We start from the raw sequence: 17,986 nt of genomic DNA on the forward strand, positions 1-17,986 counted from the left end.
TTATTGGGGGGGGGGGGACGGGGGAGAGGAGGAGGACGGGACAGCTGAGCCCCTGCTGGCTTTGCCTTGTGCACACCCCTGCATGGGTCAGAAAGAAACTTCCTCTATGGCAGTGGTTCCCAAAGTGGGGTTCGCGAACCCCTGGGGGTTCGCAGAACGTTTCAGGGGGTTCGCAAGAAAAATTTCATTAATGGCGGCCAGAGGACTCTGCTGGGACCCAGTTGCAGGGCAGACAGCCTGAGCCCCAGGGAGAGCGGGGCTGGGCAGTTTGAGCGGGCAGCCCGAGCCCTCCCCTGTCAGCCAGGGAACCCGCAGCCCGAGCCTCGTGGAGAGTGGGCAGTTTGAGCCGGCAGCCTGAGCCTTCCCCATCAGCGGTGGAGCCAGCAGCCCGAGGCTCGGGGGGAGCGGGGCCGGGCAGTTTGATCCAGCAGCCCGAGCCCTCCCCTGTCAGCCAAGGAGCCGGCAGCCCCGAACCCCAGCACTCCATGCGGGGTGCAGGTGGCAGCTCGGATCCCTGTCCTTGTCAGGCAGGGGATGTTTGCATCCAGGGCGGTCAGCAGGGGGCCGCGTTGAACGTGGAGGGTGGTCCAAGCTAATTTGTCCCTCCCAGGGCACCTTCCTCGGCGGAAGAAAAGCTGTTTGCGAGCCAAACCAGCCAGAAGCACGTTGTAGCCAGTGTGGGAGTGTTAAGGTGTCTCAGTAATTGTCCTTCTCTCTGGAGTGCTGATTTGCTTCAGTGAGTGAATCTTCTCAGTTTCTAGTTTGTTGGTTGTTAGCAGTCTCTCTCTGTTATTTTTATTAGAACTTTTGTACACAAGTTCAATGGATAAGTGGCTGAAAAAGGAAAGTGTAAAGCTGCTGGAATCAGCTAGTGTTTCCTCAAGTCCACATTGTGGAAAATCTAATGATCATGATGGTCCTGGAAAGTCACTTACAAAGAAAAGAAAATATGACGATGATTATATAAAATATGGCTTTACATGCATTGGTGATCAAGAACATCCAAAACCACTGTGTGTGATTTGTGGTGATGTTCTAGCAAACAGCAGCCTCAAACCTTCTCTACCTCGGCCTCATTTAGAAACTAGGCATCCTGCACAACTTGACAAGCCTGTTGATTTTTTTCAAGCGAAAATTAGCTGAGAAGAAAAGTGACATTACCAGTTTTATATCCAAAGCAAGTACTGATAATGAAAATGCACTTAAAGCATCATACCACGTGAGCTACCGAGTAGCAAAAGCATCAGATGCCCATACCATAACAGAGCGCTTGATTGGTCCATGTATAAAAGACGTAGTTCATTGCATGCTCGGAGAAAAGGCTGCAAAAAGGATTGACATGGTACCTTTGTCCAATAATACGTTGTCATGAAGCATTAATGACATGTCAAATAATGTAGAGACCACAATTGTACATAGAGTGAAAAATAGTCTATATTCTGCTATACAGTTGGATGAATCAACTGATGTAGCTAATCTAGCTATTTTGCTACTGTTTGTATGTTATGTGAATGAAGGTATGGTTGAAGAAGACTTGTTGTTTTGCCGACCATTGGAAGAACGTACAACTGGAGAAGATATCTTCAATCTGACTAATGCATATTTTCAAGAAAAGAAAATAGATTGGTCTCGTTGCCTTGGCATTTGCACTGATGGGGCCACATCAATGAGGGGGAAGTATACTGGATTTGTAGCTTGAACAAAAAAGGTTGCATCAAAAGTCTCTTGGACTCATTGCAGCATCCATAGACAAGCCCCTGCAACAAAAAGCATGCCAGAGGGACTGAAGGAAGTGCTGGACAATGCAGTGAAAATGGTGAATTTCATAAAATCATGGCCAACAAACTCCAGAATATTTCACATACTTTGTGAAGAAATGGGTAGTATACACAACTGTGTGTTGGCCCATACTGAAGTTAGATGGGTCTCAAGGGGTAAAATCCTTGTGCGCTTGTTTGAGGTTGGAACGGAAATCCTAGTTTTTTTTTCCAACAGCCACCCTTTCCACCTTGCCAGCTGTATGGAAAATAATGTCTGGCTCCAGAGCCTAGCTTATTTAGCAGATATTTTCTCAAGAATTAATGACCTAAATTTATCTCTTCAAGGCTTCAATATAACAGTTTTCAATGTGCAAGAGCGAGTTGAATCCCTGATAAAGAAGTTGCAGTTCCGGGGAAGTTGTTTGGAAAACAATCAAACTGAGTGTTTCAGTAATCTTCATGACTTCCTGGCAGAACATTAACTTCAGTTGAATCAGTGCACTAAAACCAATATAATTGCACACCTAAAAGGACTTTGCACAACTTTCAGGGATTACTTTCCAGCTATGTCAGGTGATAATGACTGAATTCACAACCCTTTTGATGATACCACTTTCTCAACACAGATATTAAACACCAAGGAAAAAGATAAATTGATTGAGATCTCCTGTGATTACGAACTGAAAAGGAGTTTCAGAAATCTATCATTGATCAACTTTTGGCTGAGTTTAAGAAACGAGTACCCCTTTCTGGCAGAAAAAGCTGCTGCAGTTTTGTTACCATTTTCAACAACATACTTATGCAAGAAAGCATTTTCCTCGTATGCACATCTGAAAACCAAATACAGAAACAGACTTGATGCCGAACCAGACCTGAGACTTTATCTTTCTCCAGTGGTTACAGACTTCCAAGACCTATGCAGAGCAAAGCAAGCAAATCCATCACACTGAGGAAACTTAAACTTAAATTCCTGGAAATATTCATTTTTAGGAGGGGGTTCACGAGATGTCACAATTTGGTGAAAGGGGTTCGCGGGCTGTTAATGTTTGGGAACCACTGCTCTGTGGGCATACTATTGCATAGTTGTTCACTACAGCTTTCCTTGAACAGTTCTCTGAAGCATCTAGTTCTGGCCACTGTCAGAGACATGATACTGGGTTAGTTGGACTGCTGGTCTGATCCAGTGCAGCAATTCCTAAGTACTGTGTTACCCCATCTCTAGAAACTCCTCTCCTCAGACTGTCTCACTCTTTAGTTCATTTTTGCCTATGACACTGAACCTTGCCTTTTTTTTTTTTTTCCTGTTTGTGCATCTTTCCATTCGCCATTACTGCAAGTAATGTACTTGCATCTTTACTCGGGTTACCATATTTAATCCTTTAAAAAAAAGGACATTCCATGGGGCTCCGCCCCCTCCCCTGAGCGCCCCGCATTCTCCCTCCCAGCCACGCGAAACAGCTGCCTGAGTGCTACCGGCTTCACGGTTTACCGGGCAGCCTCCAGACCCTGCGCACCTGGCCGGCGCTTCTCCAGCGCAGCCGGAGCCCGGGAGGGGAAGCGCCCGGCCGGGGATGCAGGGTCTGGAGGTCTGCAGGCTGCCCGGCAAACCGTGAAGCCGGTAGCACTCGGGCAGCTTTGCTCATCAGCTGCACAGAGCTGAAGTGTCTAGGGGGAGCTGCAGGCGGATTCCCCCGTGGTGGTGGTGGCGGCGGTGGCTGCTGCTGCTCCCCCCCAGACACCTCAGCTCTGTGCAGCTGAAGAGCCGACCTGCCCGAGCGCTACCTGCTTCACGGTTTGCTGGGCAGCCTCCAGACCCTGCGCCCCCGGCTGGGCGCTTCCCCTCCCAGGCTCCGGCTGCGCTGGGGAAGTGCGCGGGCGCAGGGTCTGGAGGTCTGGGGGCTGCCCGGCAAACCATGAAGCCGGTAGTGCTCGGGCAGCTTGGCTCTTCAGCTGCACAGAGCTGAGGTGTCTGGGGGGAGCAGCAGCCGCCGCTGCCACGGGGTAATCCGCCTGCAGCTCAGAGCCTGCCGGAGCTGCTCTAAGGTAAGCAGGGGACTGGGGCAGGGATGCCGGCAAAACAAAGCTGGGAGAATTTTCCCGGACATGTTCGGCTTTTTGGCAATTCCCCCCCAGACGGGGATTTGAGGATCAAAAAGCCGGACATGTCCGGGAAAATCCGGACGTATGGTAACGCTAATCTTTACCATTTTTAATTTTCTTTTCCTTTCTATCTGTAGGGGCTGTTGTATTCTGTATAAAGTGTTCCCTGAATTTCTCCACACAAATCATTATCAAAATCTTTAAAGGGAGGGTGCCAGGTAAATATTGATGTGCTTTTAATCTAAAGCACTAACTACACTAACCCAAAGAAAGTCTGATTTGAAGAACTCCGGCTGATAGGATTATATTAGTAGATGTCAACTGTCTCCTTCATTCAAATATTTGAGTCTTAGGAAAAATAAGCTCTATTATAAAAGTATGGGAGGCTGAACATAATTTTTTGTTTTGAAAAGGAGAGCTTTATTGCAAATTGTTTGGGAAGATTGAAATAACTGGTGGATTTCATTATTACAAAACACTTCTATTTTGATGGGGGTTGTGGTGGCTAAATTCTCCTTACTTTCCAACTTTGAAAAACTGTGGTGTTAACAAATGACTTTTTAGATTTGGGACAATTTAGAAGCAGATGAAAATAGTATGCAGCTTTTCCCTTTCTAGACAAATATTAGAATAACACGCCTATGACAACCTGACAAGCAGTTATAAAGCCAAGAAGAAAAAGCCGGTAGGTGTCATAATTATCTGAATGTTCATTGTTGACTTATTTCCAGGCACTAAATGTACAAAGAGTCACTTCTGAAATGGTAACAATTAGTCTGAAGACAAAAGCATAATGTTGATTGATTCTAAACACTGTACTAGCATTCACTGAGTCAGTCTAGGAACAGCCATGATTTTCATGAACAGCTGTTTGGAAAATTATTCTAAAAATCAATCACAAAAGTAATTGGGTATAAAGGATTTAATGATTAAAATAAATTTGCTTTTCAATTTTGTGTACTCATATAGCAGACTAATTTTATATTTTGGGTTTGTTAGGTATCTACATATACAAATATTTTTATTAGCATATGAAACAAGTTAAAATACACTTTAAAATTAGGAGCCCGTTTCTGTGCACTTCATCCAAACTGTATCAAAAGTACAACTCCCTTAATCCCTCTTTATGGACAGTTTGACACCTTTCTAACTCCTTTTAGTAATGCTGCTCTGACTATTATTTCCAGGGTAGAAATCTTATCTCAAATGCCCCATCTGCCCTAGGCTTTTACCATATAATGGAACGTGGCTGTGGCTGAAATAGTTGGTTTAGACAGCGTGGGTGGGGCTAAACACTTCATTTAAAAACACCCCCACAAGATTAGATAATTCCAGCCACTTACTCTTGAAACAAGCGACCGTTTTCTGTGGAGGAGGAGCATTTTTGTGGAAGGATGGAAAAGAAACAATACTCGCTGCTTTGTATGCCTTGGGCCAGATGAATGGAGGGTTTCACAGTTAGGTGGATTCCAAAAGATAGTGTTGTAGCTCTGTTAATCCCAGGATATTGGAGAGAGAGAAGGTGAGTGAGTTAATATCTTTTATTGGACTAAATTCTGTTGGTGAAAGACACAAGCTTTTGAGCTACACAGAGCTCATCTTCAGGTCTGGGAAAGATACTCAGATGGTATATCAACACAGCAAAAAAAGACGAGTGGCATGGCCAAAGCTGGCCTGGGTCAGCTGACTTGGGTTAGCGGAGCTTGAGCTGCAGAGCTCTAAAATTGCAGTGTAGACATTTGGGCTCTGAGATCCTTTTCCTCGCAGCGTCTCAGAGCCAGGCTCAGCCCAAGCCCAAACATCTACACTGCAGTTTTTAGTTAGCCCTGAAACCTGAGCCCTACTAGCTCAACTCAGCTGACCTGGGTTCGGAGACTCCTTGTTGTGGGTTTTTTATTGCAGTGTACACATACCCAGAATATTGCAGCTAAATTCAAGCAGGAACAGATTGTTTAGCATAACACTTAACATTGTTATAAAAGAGCATTCAGGGTGAAGTAGGCAATTAACACCTTTGCGGTCATAGGATGAAGATGTATTAGTGGGTTACAGATTTTAATGAGCCATAAACCCAACAATGTTTTTACGGAGTGCTAGACACTAAAAATCATGGGAAGTTATGAATTTAAGCTTCCAGGCTCATCTTTTGAATGTGTTGTCCCGTTTTCCTTTAAGGATGTGGACTGAAAAGTCCGAAATGGAGTGACCATGCTGGGAAAAGTGTTCACCCATGGTTAAGGTGTTTTTGTCTCATGATTTTTCTGTGAGTTCATTCAGGAGTGTAGTGATTCTCTCATTTCACCCACATAGTTTTTGGGGCATTTAGCGCACTGGATGATGAGGTACACCAAATGGTGTGATAGGTATGGGTAGGTCCCATGGATTTTGAAAGGTTCTGTGGGGAACTTACTTCTGATGATTTTTTGGGGGGATGTTTGAAGGTCAAGAGGGAGTTCAGGAAAGATTTCTTTCAGAATGTGGTCTTTGTCAAATATGGGTTGTAATTGTATAATGATACCCCATGTGAGTTCCAGCCTGGGGTAGTACATGACAACTAGGGGTGTGCGAGCAGACGGGTTTTTCTTCTGTATTGAAGCAAGTTCTCTCAGGGTATGTGGGTGTCCTGTTCCACCAACTCAAAGCAGCACCAGACCCTGCCATAACACTGCTATGATGATCAATACTCCCAAGAACACACATTTCAAAATCCATAGGTCCTACACATGCCTATTACAACATGTGGTGTGCTCATCCAGTGCACGTGTGTGTGTGTGTGTGTGTGTGTGTGTGTGTGTGTGTGTGTGTATAATAAATAAAAAGAAACAATTAATTCACACTACCCTGGCTCTTTTGGGTAATGTTGATCGCTAATTTGGCTTCTGAGCCACAGAGGTCTGAGTATGACTGTGCTAAACAATCTGTTCGATCTTGTGTTTAGCTGTGACACTGAGTACTTTTCCCAGACCTGAAGAAAAGCTCAGTGAGACAAGGTGGGGTGAGGTAATATCTTTTATTAGACCAACTTCTGTTGGTGAAAGAGCTTGTCTCTCCACACGATAGGACAGCTTTAAACCTGTCTGGGTGTTCATAGGAGCTCTACTAGTGGAAGCAGCCCTGGAGAGACATTGATTCAGCTCTTCTCCCAGTCAGCCTGGCCTTGCCCACTTTGGGATGTATTACCAGGCTTTGAGGTTCCCCAGCAGAGCAAGGGTTGCAAGCAGCTTGTGCTTCTGGCTCCTTCTCTAGATGGATTTACTGCCATCTGGAGATCTGCAAACTATGTTGTGCTGGAAGTGAATTTGGCCCCCAGAACATAGCTCTGCCAGGTACAGCCTTAATAATTGTCTGTTTGCGTTTAAAATTTAAGTCCATCTTTTGGGCTGGTGAGTATTGGAAACAACCAAGTTTCCAATCATGTTGGACTGAAACTTAATGCCTGCAGACTGATAGCTCTGTCTGATTAAAATAACTCCCCACCTCCACCCTCCAAATTTTGTGTGTAAATTATAATGGAAAATTTCTATAGTTCTTAGAAGTACGAAAAAGGGAGATACTGAGGTTGAGAGAGATTTCTCTCCCCACCCCACGCTCCCACTCCCCAAATCCTTCAGACAAACATAGCCTAAGTTTGAAAAAATAAAATTTACCAAGCAGTCTGTTCCAAGGTGGATTAATTGCTCTCATTGATTTGAATTTTTTTAAAATAGTCCATATTTCCATTTGTACGAACTACTGATGATGATGATGATGGGTAGTGCTGCATTACATGGGTGATAGGCATGGCGAGGAGGCAGGAGGTTCTGATTCGAGCTCTGACTCCATCTCTGAACTCTGGCAAATCACTTCATATCTTTGCCTCAGTTTCCCTGTCTGTAAAACAGAGAATGCTTCTCTGTCTCTGAGGCTTTGGAGGGATCAGTGTATGTATGTGAACTTTGAGGATGAAAAGCATTATATAAAAGCTGCTGTTCTTATTCTATTTATGCAGCAACACTACATGGAAAACATTATTTGGTTTTATATCGCTCCTTTTATATTCTCTCTCTCAAGGCAATTTACAAGTACCTAATAATAGGTAAATTAATAAATTGGAAACTGGTGATGTGTTGCCAGTATAGGGGTAGTGGAGTAGCTGCTACATGTGCCACAAGCAAAGCTCTCACAAATCTTAATATATTCAGAAACTGCTTTACTGAGAGAGGAACTTTTGTCCAGGCTTGTCAGAGTTATGCCTCTTCCTTCCTGAAAATGCCTATGATGTTTTCTACCTCCATTTCCCCTGCTTCCAGAGAGTGGCATTAAATGTATAATAAACCTTGATCCTTGAACTGTTATTTCTCAATCGTGGCCAAATGGTGTCTCGTTGTAGAAATCAGTCTGTATTTCCACTAAATGAAATAGCATTGACTAGAGTTGACTGAAATTTTTCAAACAAAGCTTTTCTGGTTTAAAAAAAAAAAGTCCCTTTGGAAACAAAAGTTTTGTTTATTTTATTTTATTTTATTTTTATTTTTTTGCAAAAAAAAAAATTCAAAATGTTAATTTTATGGCATTTTTTTTCAACATTCTTGTAAATATTGTGAGTCACTTTAAAAATGGAAATAACTTTGAAACTTTTTTTAGAATTTTTTAATTTTACAACAAGCTCTAGCTTTTAATCAGTCACTTGGGTTAGGATGGAAGTTTAACACCTTCGTAAATACTTTAAACTCCTTGTAGCACATGCCATTGGTGACAATGGGATTGCACCTCCCATTAAAAATGATTTTAAGCAGAATGTTTACCTTTCATGCTCTTTTCATGTTAGTCAGGTATGGCCTTGAGCCGTGGAGGTGCGAAAACCAACAAATAGTATCAATGTGCACCTTTTAGTATATGGTAATGCTAAAAAACAAAACAAACAAAAAACCAGTTTAAATTATTATTTACTTACTACAACAGTCTCTTATAATTAAGGAGGTTCTATGAGGTGCACATGCTTTCAGCTGGCTTTCCATTTTTGCCAGCCTGTTGCCTGCAGGGCCGGCTCCAGGCACCAGCCGACCAAGCACGTGCTTGGGGCGGCACCTTGGCGCAGGGCGGCGCTCGATTTATTTATTATTATTTTTTTTAATATATATAAAATTAATTTTTGATTCGGCGACGCGGCGCTCGGAGGGGGGCGGGGCTTCCGGTGGCGTGGTGCTCAGAGGGGGGCGGGGCTTCCGGTGGCGTGGTGCTTGGAGGGGGGCGGGGTCTTCGGGTGTGGGGGTTGGCGCGGTGCGGCGCTTGGAGGGGGGATGGGGGCTTTGGGCGGTGCAGCACTTGGCGCAGGTCGGCGCTCGATTTTTTTTTATTTATTTATATATTTTTTGGATTCGGTGGCGTGGCACTCGGCGGGGCGGGGGCTTCGGGTGGTGCGGCGCTCGGAGGGGTGGGGATTTCGGCGGCGCTCGTGGGGGGGTATGGCAGGGCGGCTCTTCTTTTTTGCCTGGGGCGGCAAAAAAGTTGGAGCCGGCCCTGGTTGCCTGGTGGCCCCTTAAGGGTTTACAAAAGCTGGGTCTAAGTGTGTATTTGTTTGTTTTAACTGACCAGATGAGGTCCTGAAAGCAGGAGCACTTCCAGTTTTGGGAATCACATGATCAAACAGCATGAGTAGGAGGGAACGGAAGTCTTAATTTCAAGTTTCTTTAATTTCAGTATTGCCAACCCTACGGGCTCAAAAATCCTGAATCAGCCCCTCCTCCCCCCAATCAATAAATTGACTAGCTGAAAAATCATGTTTTTAAAAATAATACATTTTTCTTGTGGGTTTCTGAGGCCTTAGGGTGCACTCAGTTCATGATTTCAAGCTTTCCTCCACAAGCAAGAGAATTAGAAACTTTTATTTTTAAGTGAAAGCTGAGCATTTCACATTCATGTGACTCTAGGAGCTGGGGCTTCAAGAAAAAATGCCAAGTATCACAGGATTTTGGATAATATCACAAGAGTTGGCAACATTGTAAAGTGTAACTTTAAAAACAGTTGCTCCTTCTTTAGTTTGAGATCCCTCCCTCCTGTGAACTGGAAGATTGCCATTGGATTGTCCAAATGCCAAGTTGGAAAATCTCCATTTAATTCAACTGAACTAAGAGGATCATATTTCCTGTGTCTTCCACTACTTTCTGGTGGAATCTAAACTGCAAGAAAACTGGTATTGTGTTGGGTGACAAACAAAGAAACGGAGTCCTGAAGTGACTCTGCTTGATAATGTATTTTTAAAAACAAAAGCCAAGCCAATCGAGTGTTCTATGCTGTTCTCAGAACAAAGTTCAATTTTCTGCTGAGCTTGGTCACAACGTGAGTTGAAAGTGCTCAGGAAGCAACATGCTCTCTGTAAAACTTACTGTCCACCATTCAACCACAGCTAACTGTAAAATATGGTAACACCCAATTGGAAGTATAAAGTATCTCCAAATATTTCTCAACTTTATACAGTCTGTAATATGTTAAAGAAATACAGTGATGCAAGGGAGACCTGTGGCCAGGATTATGGCATGTCGAGGATTCCTTTCTTTTCATTCATGAATGCAAATCAAGGATAGAAGTCAGTGGTTCCCAAAAGAGAGGGTTCATGTGATCATACAGTATTACAAATAAATCTTGGTATGGATAGTTTGGAAAGCAAATACTGAGTGTTGACAAAGACCCTGCATAGCATTTGTCTATGTAGAATGCATAAGACTTAATGAAGTAGATATGCTGCGATCCTTCTGACTTGGAATTGAGAAACTGCTTCCAAGCTGCTACTCAGATTGTATAAAGCTAAAAACAAAACAAAAAGCAGCATGCTTTGCATTGGTGACAGAGTCCCCTCTGAGTGGCTCTGAAGAAAGTATCATTATTGACTACATTGTTTGGCACTGAAGGGGTTGTATGTCTTGAATACATTTAGAGGTTGAGAGAGCTGTCAGTAGCCTTGGGGCTAAAGTGAATGGACATCTCCAACCTGGGCAATATGGTAATGTCCACAGAAGCCCATATCAGATCTTCACTAACCTTAAGCATTATTTGACTGCCGTTGTAGCTAAGACGGATCTTTGGGAGTACCGTGCCTGCTTTCCCTCCAAAGTTCTATCTTGCAATGACCAAGTCCATGGCTGATGAGAGGAGGTCTCAGCTTGAGCAATATCTACAGAGTGGTACGGAGTCTCTGCTTTCACTAGGTGGTTGGGTTTTCAACTTGTGGATTGAACAGTTGAATATGTTTGTGGATTCTGCAAGTCATGATTTGTGGGGCCTGAGGGGAGCATACCCTGAATGTTGGGATTAAACTACATGGGCGCCTGTTCCTGCAGTCCTAGCATGCCAGATATTTCCACTGACTTCAGAGTGGAAAAACCTGAGTCTTTGGGCAGGTCCCTTTCAAATATCATATCCCTCCTCTTGCCTTTAAATTGGCCTCCGTTTTTTCTAGAAATAAGTAAATTTGTTTTTCTCAGATTTCCAAGCAGAGTTTTGAGAATTGTTACAAGACACATGAAGTTTATAGGAAAACTATATATCTGAAGTGCAGGTATAAATATGTCGTGCATGAATTTCACATAAGCCAATAAATTTAAAATGTAACCCTTTCAACTACAAGAAATAGGAAGCTCTGAGACATTTTGATGATGAAATATATGTAATATATGCTTTGTGGCCAAGACTTTCAAAAAAACATAAGGCTAATCTCTTAAATAACCTCACTTCCAAAACTGTTGAGCACCCAGCAGCTCCTGATGATGTTACTGGGAGTTGCTGGGTGCTCAGCACTTCAGAAAATAAGCTCCTAAATAAATGACCACAACTTTAGGCCCATATATTAAATATTGGGGTGAAATCCTTGCCCTGTTGAAGTCCATGGTAAAACTTCCATTGACTTCAATAGAGCCAGGTTTTACCACCGGGGTGTGTACCTAATGCAGTGCCTGCCTTCCACTGGGCAGGACTTGGGAGTGATCTGAGCACCATCCAATAAAAAGCAAACTTTGCTTAAATCAAAGGATGGGTAAAGCACTCATTGACAGCTCTACCAGAAGTCTTTTGATACTTAAATGTTAACTTAGAGGGGCATTGCAGGTAATCTTACTTTCAGACGCAGACCCTTTTCTCCCATCCCTTCAATTAACTTTGATTTCTATGCCTTTGTTTTTCAGTAACTGTAGATCCAAGTATTACAAACAGTGATGTCTTCATCAGTTTTTTTAGAAAATTACAGCAGGTAAGTTTTGAATGTTTCAGCAACACAATTAGCTGCTTGGAACGATTGAACTTGTGCTTCAGCTCCTCTGCACAAAGGCTGCCTTTTCTGTGTGTGCTTCCTTGTATTCATATGCTCATAATATTGACCTCCTTTGTAAAGCACTTTGAGATCTACTGATGAAAAGTGCTATGTAAGAGCTAGGTGTTATCATCTTATCCACATGCTAAATTGTTCCTCTCTGTACAACCTCACCATAAAAAGAATTACAGGAGTACTTGTGGCACCTTAGAGACTAACAAATTTATTAGAGCATAAGCTTTCGTGGACTACAGCCCACTTCTTCGGAATTGTTTGCTTTATTTATGTCCTGATGGAATATCTGATGAATCTTTTGCCCCTAAATAATGCCCAGAAAAGTCTTTTGTTGAGAGCTCACTGAAAGGATTATACACATTCTTGGGTTTTGCAAGCCTAGATGTTTTTCGGTTGTGTCAGTACTTTGAGGCGATAAGTGTATTGATGACTGCTGTGAATGTCAGCTTCTCTTATCTTGTAACACAGGGTGATAGGCAGAGTTTGGCATGTATATGGAGTGTTGCAACCTGAACTGCTTTCAAAATCCATTTTTATTTGCTCCATAGTGGGGCAGGGGGAGGAGGAGGGGAATATCAAGTATAATAAGCACAAAAATCCCCACTGCATTGAAACATCAACCATAACATTGCAGTAAATGCACAATCCGGAAACTGTTATGACTCCCAAAGTAACTAACTCTCTTTTCTCCCCCCTCCCCCTCCCTCCCGCATGGTGTTTGTGGATGTGCAATATGTTAATTTTATGTTTAGTTTGGCTCTTAAATACCACAGTGAGCAGCTCTTTCCGAAGGGACTCTTTGTCTTTTGTTATGGAAAGCACCTACCTGTTGTGTGACCATAATCCTAATAGTTATTAGAAATTCCTGAGAAGAAGTTATGCTTGAAAGAATTTCATAATGTAACAATTAATGTTTAACTTTGTAACTTTATTGCTCTTGTTTCATATTTGCTGTGAATTTTAGGGCTAGCAAGATTACAGGTAATTGTGTAAAGAAGCATTCCACACAAAGCAAAGACAAATTTTTTCACAATAAAAATGTGGCTTATTTACTGCCTCTTCTTTTTTTTCCAGACCAGGAAAGGTTCTTGAGTCAGTGAGCAAAGCAGCGCTCTGTATTTGAGAGTTAGGGTATGTCATCACTAGCAATATTAAAGCGCTTCTGTGGCAGCGCTTTAACATGGCTGTGTAGTCGCTGCTCAGCTCTGTTTAAAAAAACAAACCACCTCCACGAGGGGAATAGCTCCCAGCGCTGGTGCACTGTCTACACTGGCACTTTACAGCACTGAAACTTGCAGTGCTCGGGTGTGTTTTTTCCCACCCCTGAGCTGTAAAGTGCCAATGTAGACCAGCTCTTAGAGATTTATTTAGGGAAGAACATAGCATCTTAGGCTCTGATCCAAAGCCTTTAAAATCAACAGAATGACTCCTGTTGATTCCCATGGGGTCTGGCTCAGATCCATAAAGATGGCTAAAGAGAGTAGGACCGTCACAGGTCCCCTTACCTTGTCATTTCCCCCTCTCAACTATTAATTTCTGATAGTAAGCCTTTTCTATCAGAGCTCTGGTGGAAAAAACTTTGCCACTATGTTGTCTTGACTGGGGGAGTGGGGCACTGGATTTGGAATGACATATTCGTACGTAAGTGTTGAAACTGGCTGTCTGCATGGTGGATGTGAATTTCTTTGTTTTGGGGAACATCTGATGGGGGGTAACGTTTCAAATTGATTGTACAGTCAAATACATTTATTAAAGTATGCAGTGAGAGATACTGAACACAACATAGTCAATTGCTTCCTACATTTCTTGGTAGGTTGAAATAAATCTTAAAAATTTTAATACAAAGTCAATGTATCCTTGCAACACAAAATCAAGAGAAAACTTTCTGTTCCACTTTGGAATGTCTTGTTTCTTGTGCTGTGTTTTTAAGTTTTCTGCCTGGCAAAGATACTAGTTCCACAACATTTTTGTTTACAACTTCATCTTATAATTATTAGACTTACACAAAGTGATTTCTTCATAATACACATAGCAATAGTGCTGGGTATGTTCTTTCATTATTGGGAAGAGCTGGATTCTGGGACAGACCTGAAAGCTCTGTGAATGACAAAAGTCCATTCTCTGTCATTCTCTGTGCTAAGTGCCTTTAATTGGTGTAAATAAAAGCTTAACAGACATTCACTTAGATATTAAAGAATCTTGCTTAACAACATGGCTTTGGTTGAGATGCTCCAAATATTTAATAGCACAATCAAACATTGTAAAAATGTTTTATGGTAAAGAAATTCTGTAATAGTTTTGAAAGAGATGAATAAACTTGAACTTCCATATGTCCCTGTAGAGTCCTCATTTCCATTGCTATATCTTTTAAGACTTGCAGGCATCACTTACCGTGTCTTGCATGACACTTAGGCCTTGGCTACACTGGCGCAGTACAGCGCTGCAACTTGCTGCGCTCAGGGGTGTGAAAAAACACACCCCCCCCCCCCCCCCCCCCCAAGCACAGCGAGTACAGCGCTGTAAAGCGCTAGTGTGATCAGGGCCTGCAGCGCTGCACGCTCACTCGCAGCGCTGCCAGCTACTCCCCTCGGAGAGATGGAGTACATACAGCGCTGCGAGAGCTCTCTCGTAGCCCTGGCAGCACGACTACCCTCGTGGCAGCGCTGTGAAGTCCCGAGTGTAGCCAAGCCCTAAGGGCTAGTCTACACTGGCAACGCTAAAGCTGCAGCAGCGCTTTAACGTGGCTTGTGTAGTCATGGTGCAGCGCAGGGAGAGAGCTCTGCCAGCGCTGTAAAAAAATCACCTCCATGAGGGGCGTAGTAAATGAATGAAAAGTCCATTAGCTGTCCTGCTGAGTTGGGGGAGCCACCAGTACATCTTTGTAACAGGAAATATATTTACACACTTACCCAAGGTTCCTTCCCTTGCATCAGGCTTGCCCATTCTCAACTGCTGGGACTGACTGAACTGCAGTGGAGTCTCAAACAGATCTTGGTTCATGGCATAGCTGGACCCTCCAGTTGCATTCTCCTCCTTGTCGTCCATGCTAGGGGTCTGTGTCTTGGGCTTCTTGGACATATCCATGGAAGTCTGCGGGGTGGTGGTGGGGTCTTTGCCAACTATGGAATGCAGCTCTTGGTAAAGAGTGCAGATCTGTGGCTTGGTATCAGATTGACTCTTGGCCTCCCTGACCTTCTGATATGCCTGCTGCAGTTCCTTTGCTTTCACACAGCACTGCTGCTGATCCTTGTCGTACCCCATCTCCTGCATCTCCCGTGCAATCTGCTTGTAGATGTCCGTTTCTATAGATGGTTCATAGCTGTGCCTGCACAGCCTCTTTCCCCACAGTCCCAGCAGATCCAATACCCCCTGTCTACTCCAGCCCAGAGTGCGTTTAAAGTGTGTATCCAGCATGGTCGGCTGGGCAGTTGTACACAACAGTGGAGAGCTGCTACCATGCTCGCTCAGTTCGACTATCAGGAAAAGCATTTTAAAAATTCCCAGGGCTTTAGGAGGGCAGGAGGTGGGGGGGACTTCCAGTCTCTGTGACCCCTGGGCAGTGGAGTTCACAATTAGGAGGACTGTTAGGGTCAACATAGGTCACCAGTGTCTACACTTGCATTACATTGAGCCATGGTCTATGTATTGAGGTCAATGCTGCTCAGGGAGGTGGTGTCACTAAAGGGGTAAATGTAGACAAATGCACGACTAGGTTGATGTCAGCCATCTTGTGTTGACCTAAGTTTGTAGTGTAGAAGCAAAAAGGTGGCCTTATTTAATATATCTGTAAAATGGTGTTTTGTTTTTTTTTGGGGGGGAGGGTCCATTCTACTTTTTGTAGCACTCTGAAGATCTCCTGGTTAAGCCAGGGTGATTTCTTACCATATTTCCAATCTTTCCTATGCATTGAGATTGTTTGCGCTTATGCCCTTAGTAATGTCTCATTTTTTTTTTTCCTTTAAAAAATAAAAAAAACCCTCTCCTGAACCTTTTTTCTCCTTAAACTTGTTTCCCATGGGATCTAACCTGCCAGTTCTTTGAGTTTCTAAAATCTGCCTTCTTGAATTCCATTTTCTTTAATCTGCTGTTTCCGCTCCTACCATTCCTTAGAATCCATAACTCTGTCATTTCCATGATCATTTTTACCCAGGCTGCCATTCTCCTTCAGAATGTCAACTAGTTCCTCCATGTTTGTCAGCATCAAATCTAGAACAACCTCTCCCCTAGTCGCTTTCTCAACCTTGTGTAAGAAAAAGTTGTCTGCAGTGCATTCCAAAAACTTGTTGGACAATCTGTGCCCAGCTGTATTTTCCCAACTGATGTCTGGGTAGCTGAAGTTTCCCATCACCACAAAGTCCTGTGGATGATTTTGTTAGTTGTTTAAAAAAAGCTTCATCCACCTCTTCTTCCTGGTTAGGTAGTCTGTATTCGACTCCTACCATGAAATCACCCCTGGTTTTTTTTTGTTTTTTTTTTTACCCTTACCCTGAGTCTTTCAACAGGTCCTCCTGTGTGTGTGGACACTTACTTCAGTTTAAACCAGGCTCAGGCTTAAATCAGGTTTAGCTTGTGCTTATAAATTTAGGTCTGGTCTATACTACCCGCCTGAATCGGCGGGTAGAAATCGACCTCTCGGGGATCGATTTATCGTGTCCCGTTGGGACGCGACAATCGATCCCCGAATCGGCACTCTAACTCCACCAGCGGAGGTGGTAGTAAGAGCCGCTGACAAAAAGCCGCAGAAGTCGATTTTGCCGCCGTCCTCACAACGGGGTAAGTCGGCTGCAATACGTCGAATTCAGCTACGCTATTCATGTAGCTGAATTTGCGTATCTTAAATCGACTCCCCGCTGTAGTGTAAATGTACCCTTAGAGGTGCAAGCTAAACTGATATAACTAGCTTTAATTTGATTTAAGAACGTCTGGACAAGGGTTTGTCCTAGTTTATTTACATTGGGGTTTTTTTGTTTGTTTGTTTGTTTGTTTGTTTGTTTGTTTTAAACCAGTACAACTTGTGTGTAGGAAAAGCCCTGCAAATGGACTTATCTAAACTGAATTAAACTTGGCTTAAACCAGAACAAGTGTGTCCACACAGTCCCTGGTTTAATTCAGTCATTTAAAAAAAACATACTTTCAGTTAAGCCAGTGCAACTTTCTCAACAGAGAGCCCCTGAGGTTTGGCAAATAGAGAGGCGGAAAACCCAGGAGCAAATGAGCTTGACCTTAGTTTTCTTCTAGGTTCTACTGTTGATCTTGTCATCCCTCCCTCTTTTTTGTCAGATATTAGAGGAAGTGGAGATTCCTTGCAAGTAGCTTGAGTGTACAGGGTCTGATATTCCTCCTTTCTTTAAAAACAAGACTTAAATACCCAATTTTTTAAATCTTTCCTCATAGGTCAAATTTCTAAACCATATTTTTCAATAAAGCCTTTTTACCTTTTCAAAAGTGATCTCTCCTGTGATGTAGGTTTCTAATGGCATTAAGCACAAACATTCTTCCTTGAAAATTTCACCATCAGAAAAGCTAACAAACAGCACTAGCTGGGCAGTGTCACTTAAATCGCTTGGTTTGTCCACTTCAAAAGACATGTATTTGGCATTTTTTTAAATCCGAAAGCAGTGCTGACAAACAATCCTTGTAAATTACCTCCAGTCTTCGCACTGCCGTGGAGTCAGATGGGAACTTGCATCACATGGTTCACAATGTCATCTTTGTTTTTAATCTCTGGCAAAAAGCTCCTCTAGCATTTCCGCCGTGCCCTCCTTCACAGGCTCGGCATCCAGGAAAGGCCTTTTCTTTTTAGCTAGTACCACCATTATGCAAAGAGAAG

General features: G+C 43.1%; 1 protein-coding gene across 7 annotated transcripts in view; it reads left to right on the forward strand.

The window, feature by feature from the left end:
• Window positions 1–17,986, forward strand: part of SNX31 (sorting nexin 31) — a 65,877-nt gene that overhangs the window by 8,873 nt on the left and 39,018 nt on the right. For 6 of the 7 annotated variants that reach the window (XM_054019596.1, XM_054019593.1, XM_054019590.1 and 3 more), the window contains 2 exons: window positions 10,906–11,020; window positions 12,017–12,081. In XM_054019596.1, the coding sequence (XP_053875571.1) occupies window positions 10,963–11,020; window positions 12,017–12,081 (123 nt within the window). In that variant the 5' untranslated portion in view covers window positions 10,906–10,962. Of the gene's footprint in view, window positions 1–9,129; window positions 9,174–10,905; window positions 11,021–12,016; window positions 12,082–17,986 lie in introns of those variants that run through there. The other variant, XM_054019597.1, reaches the window with a different exon arrangement.

This window comes from Malaclemys terrapin, chromosome 2 (assembly GCF_027887155.1).
Source record: "Malaclemys terrapin pileata isolate rMalTer1 chromosome 2, rMalTer1.hap1, whole genome shotgun sequence".
In the NCBI taxonomy this organism is placed as follows: Eukaryota; Metazoa; Chordata; order Testudines; family Emydidae; genus Malaclemys; species Malaclemys terrapin.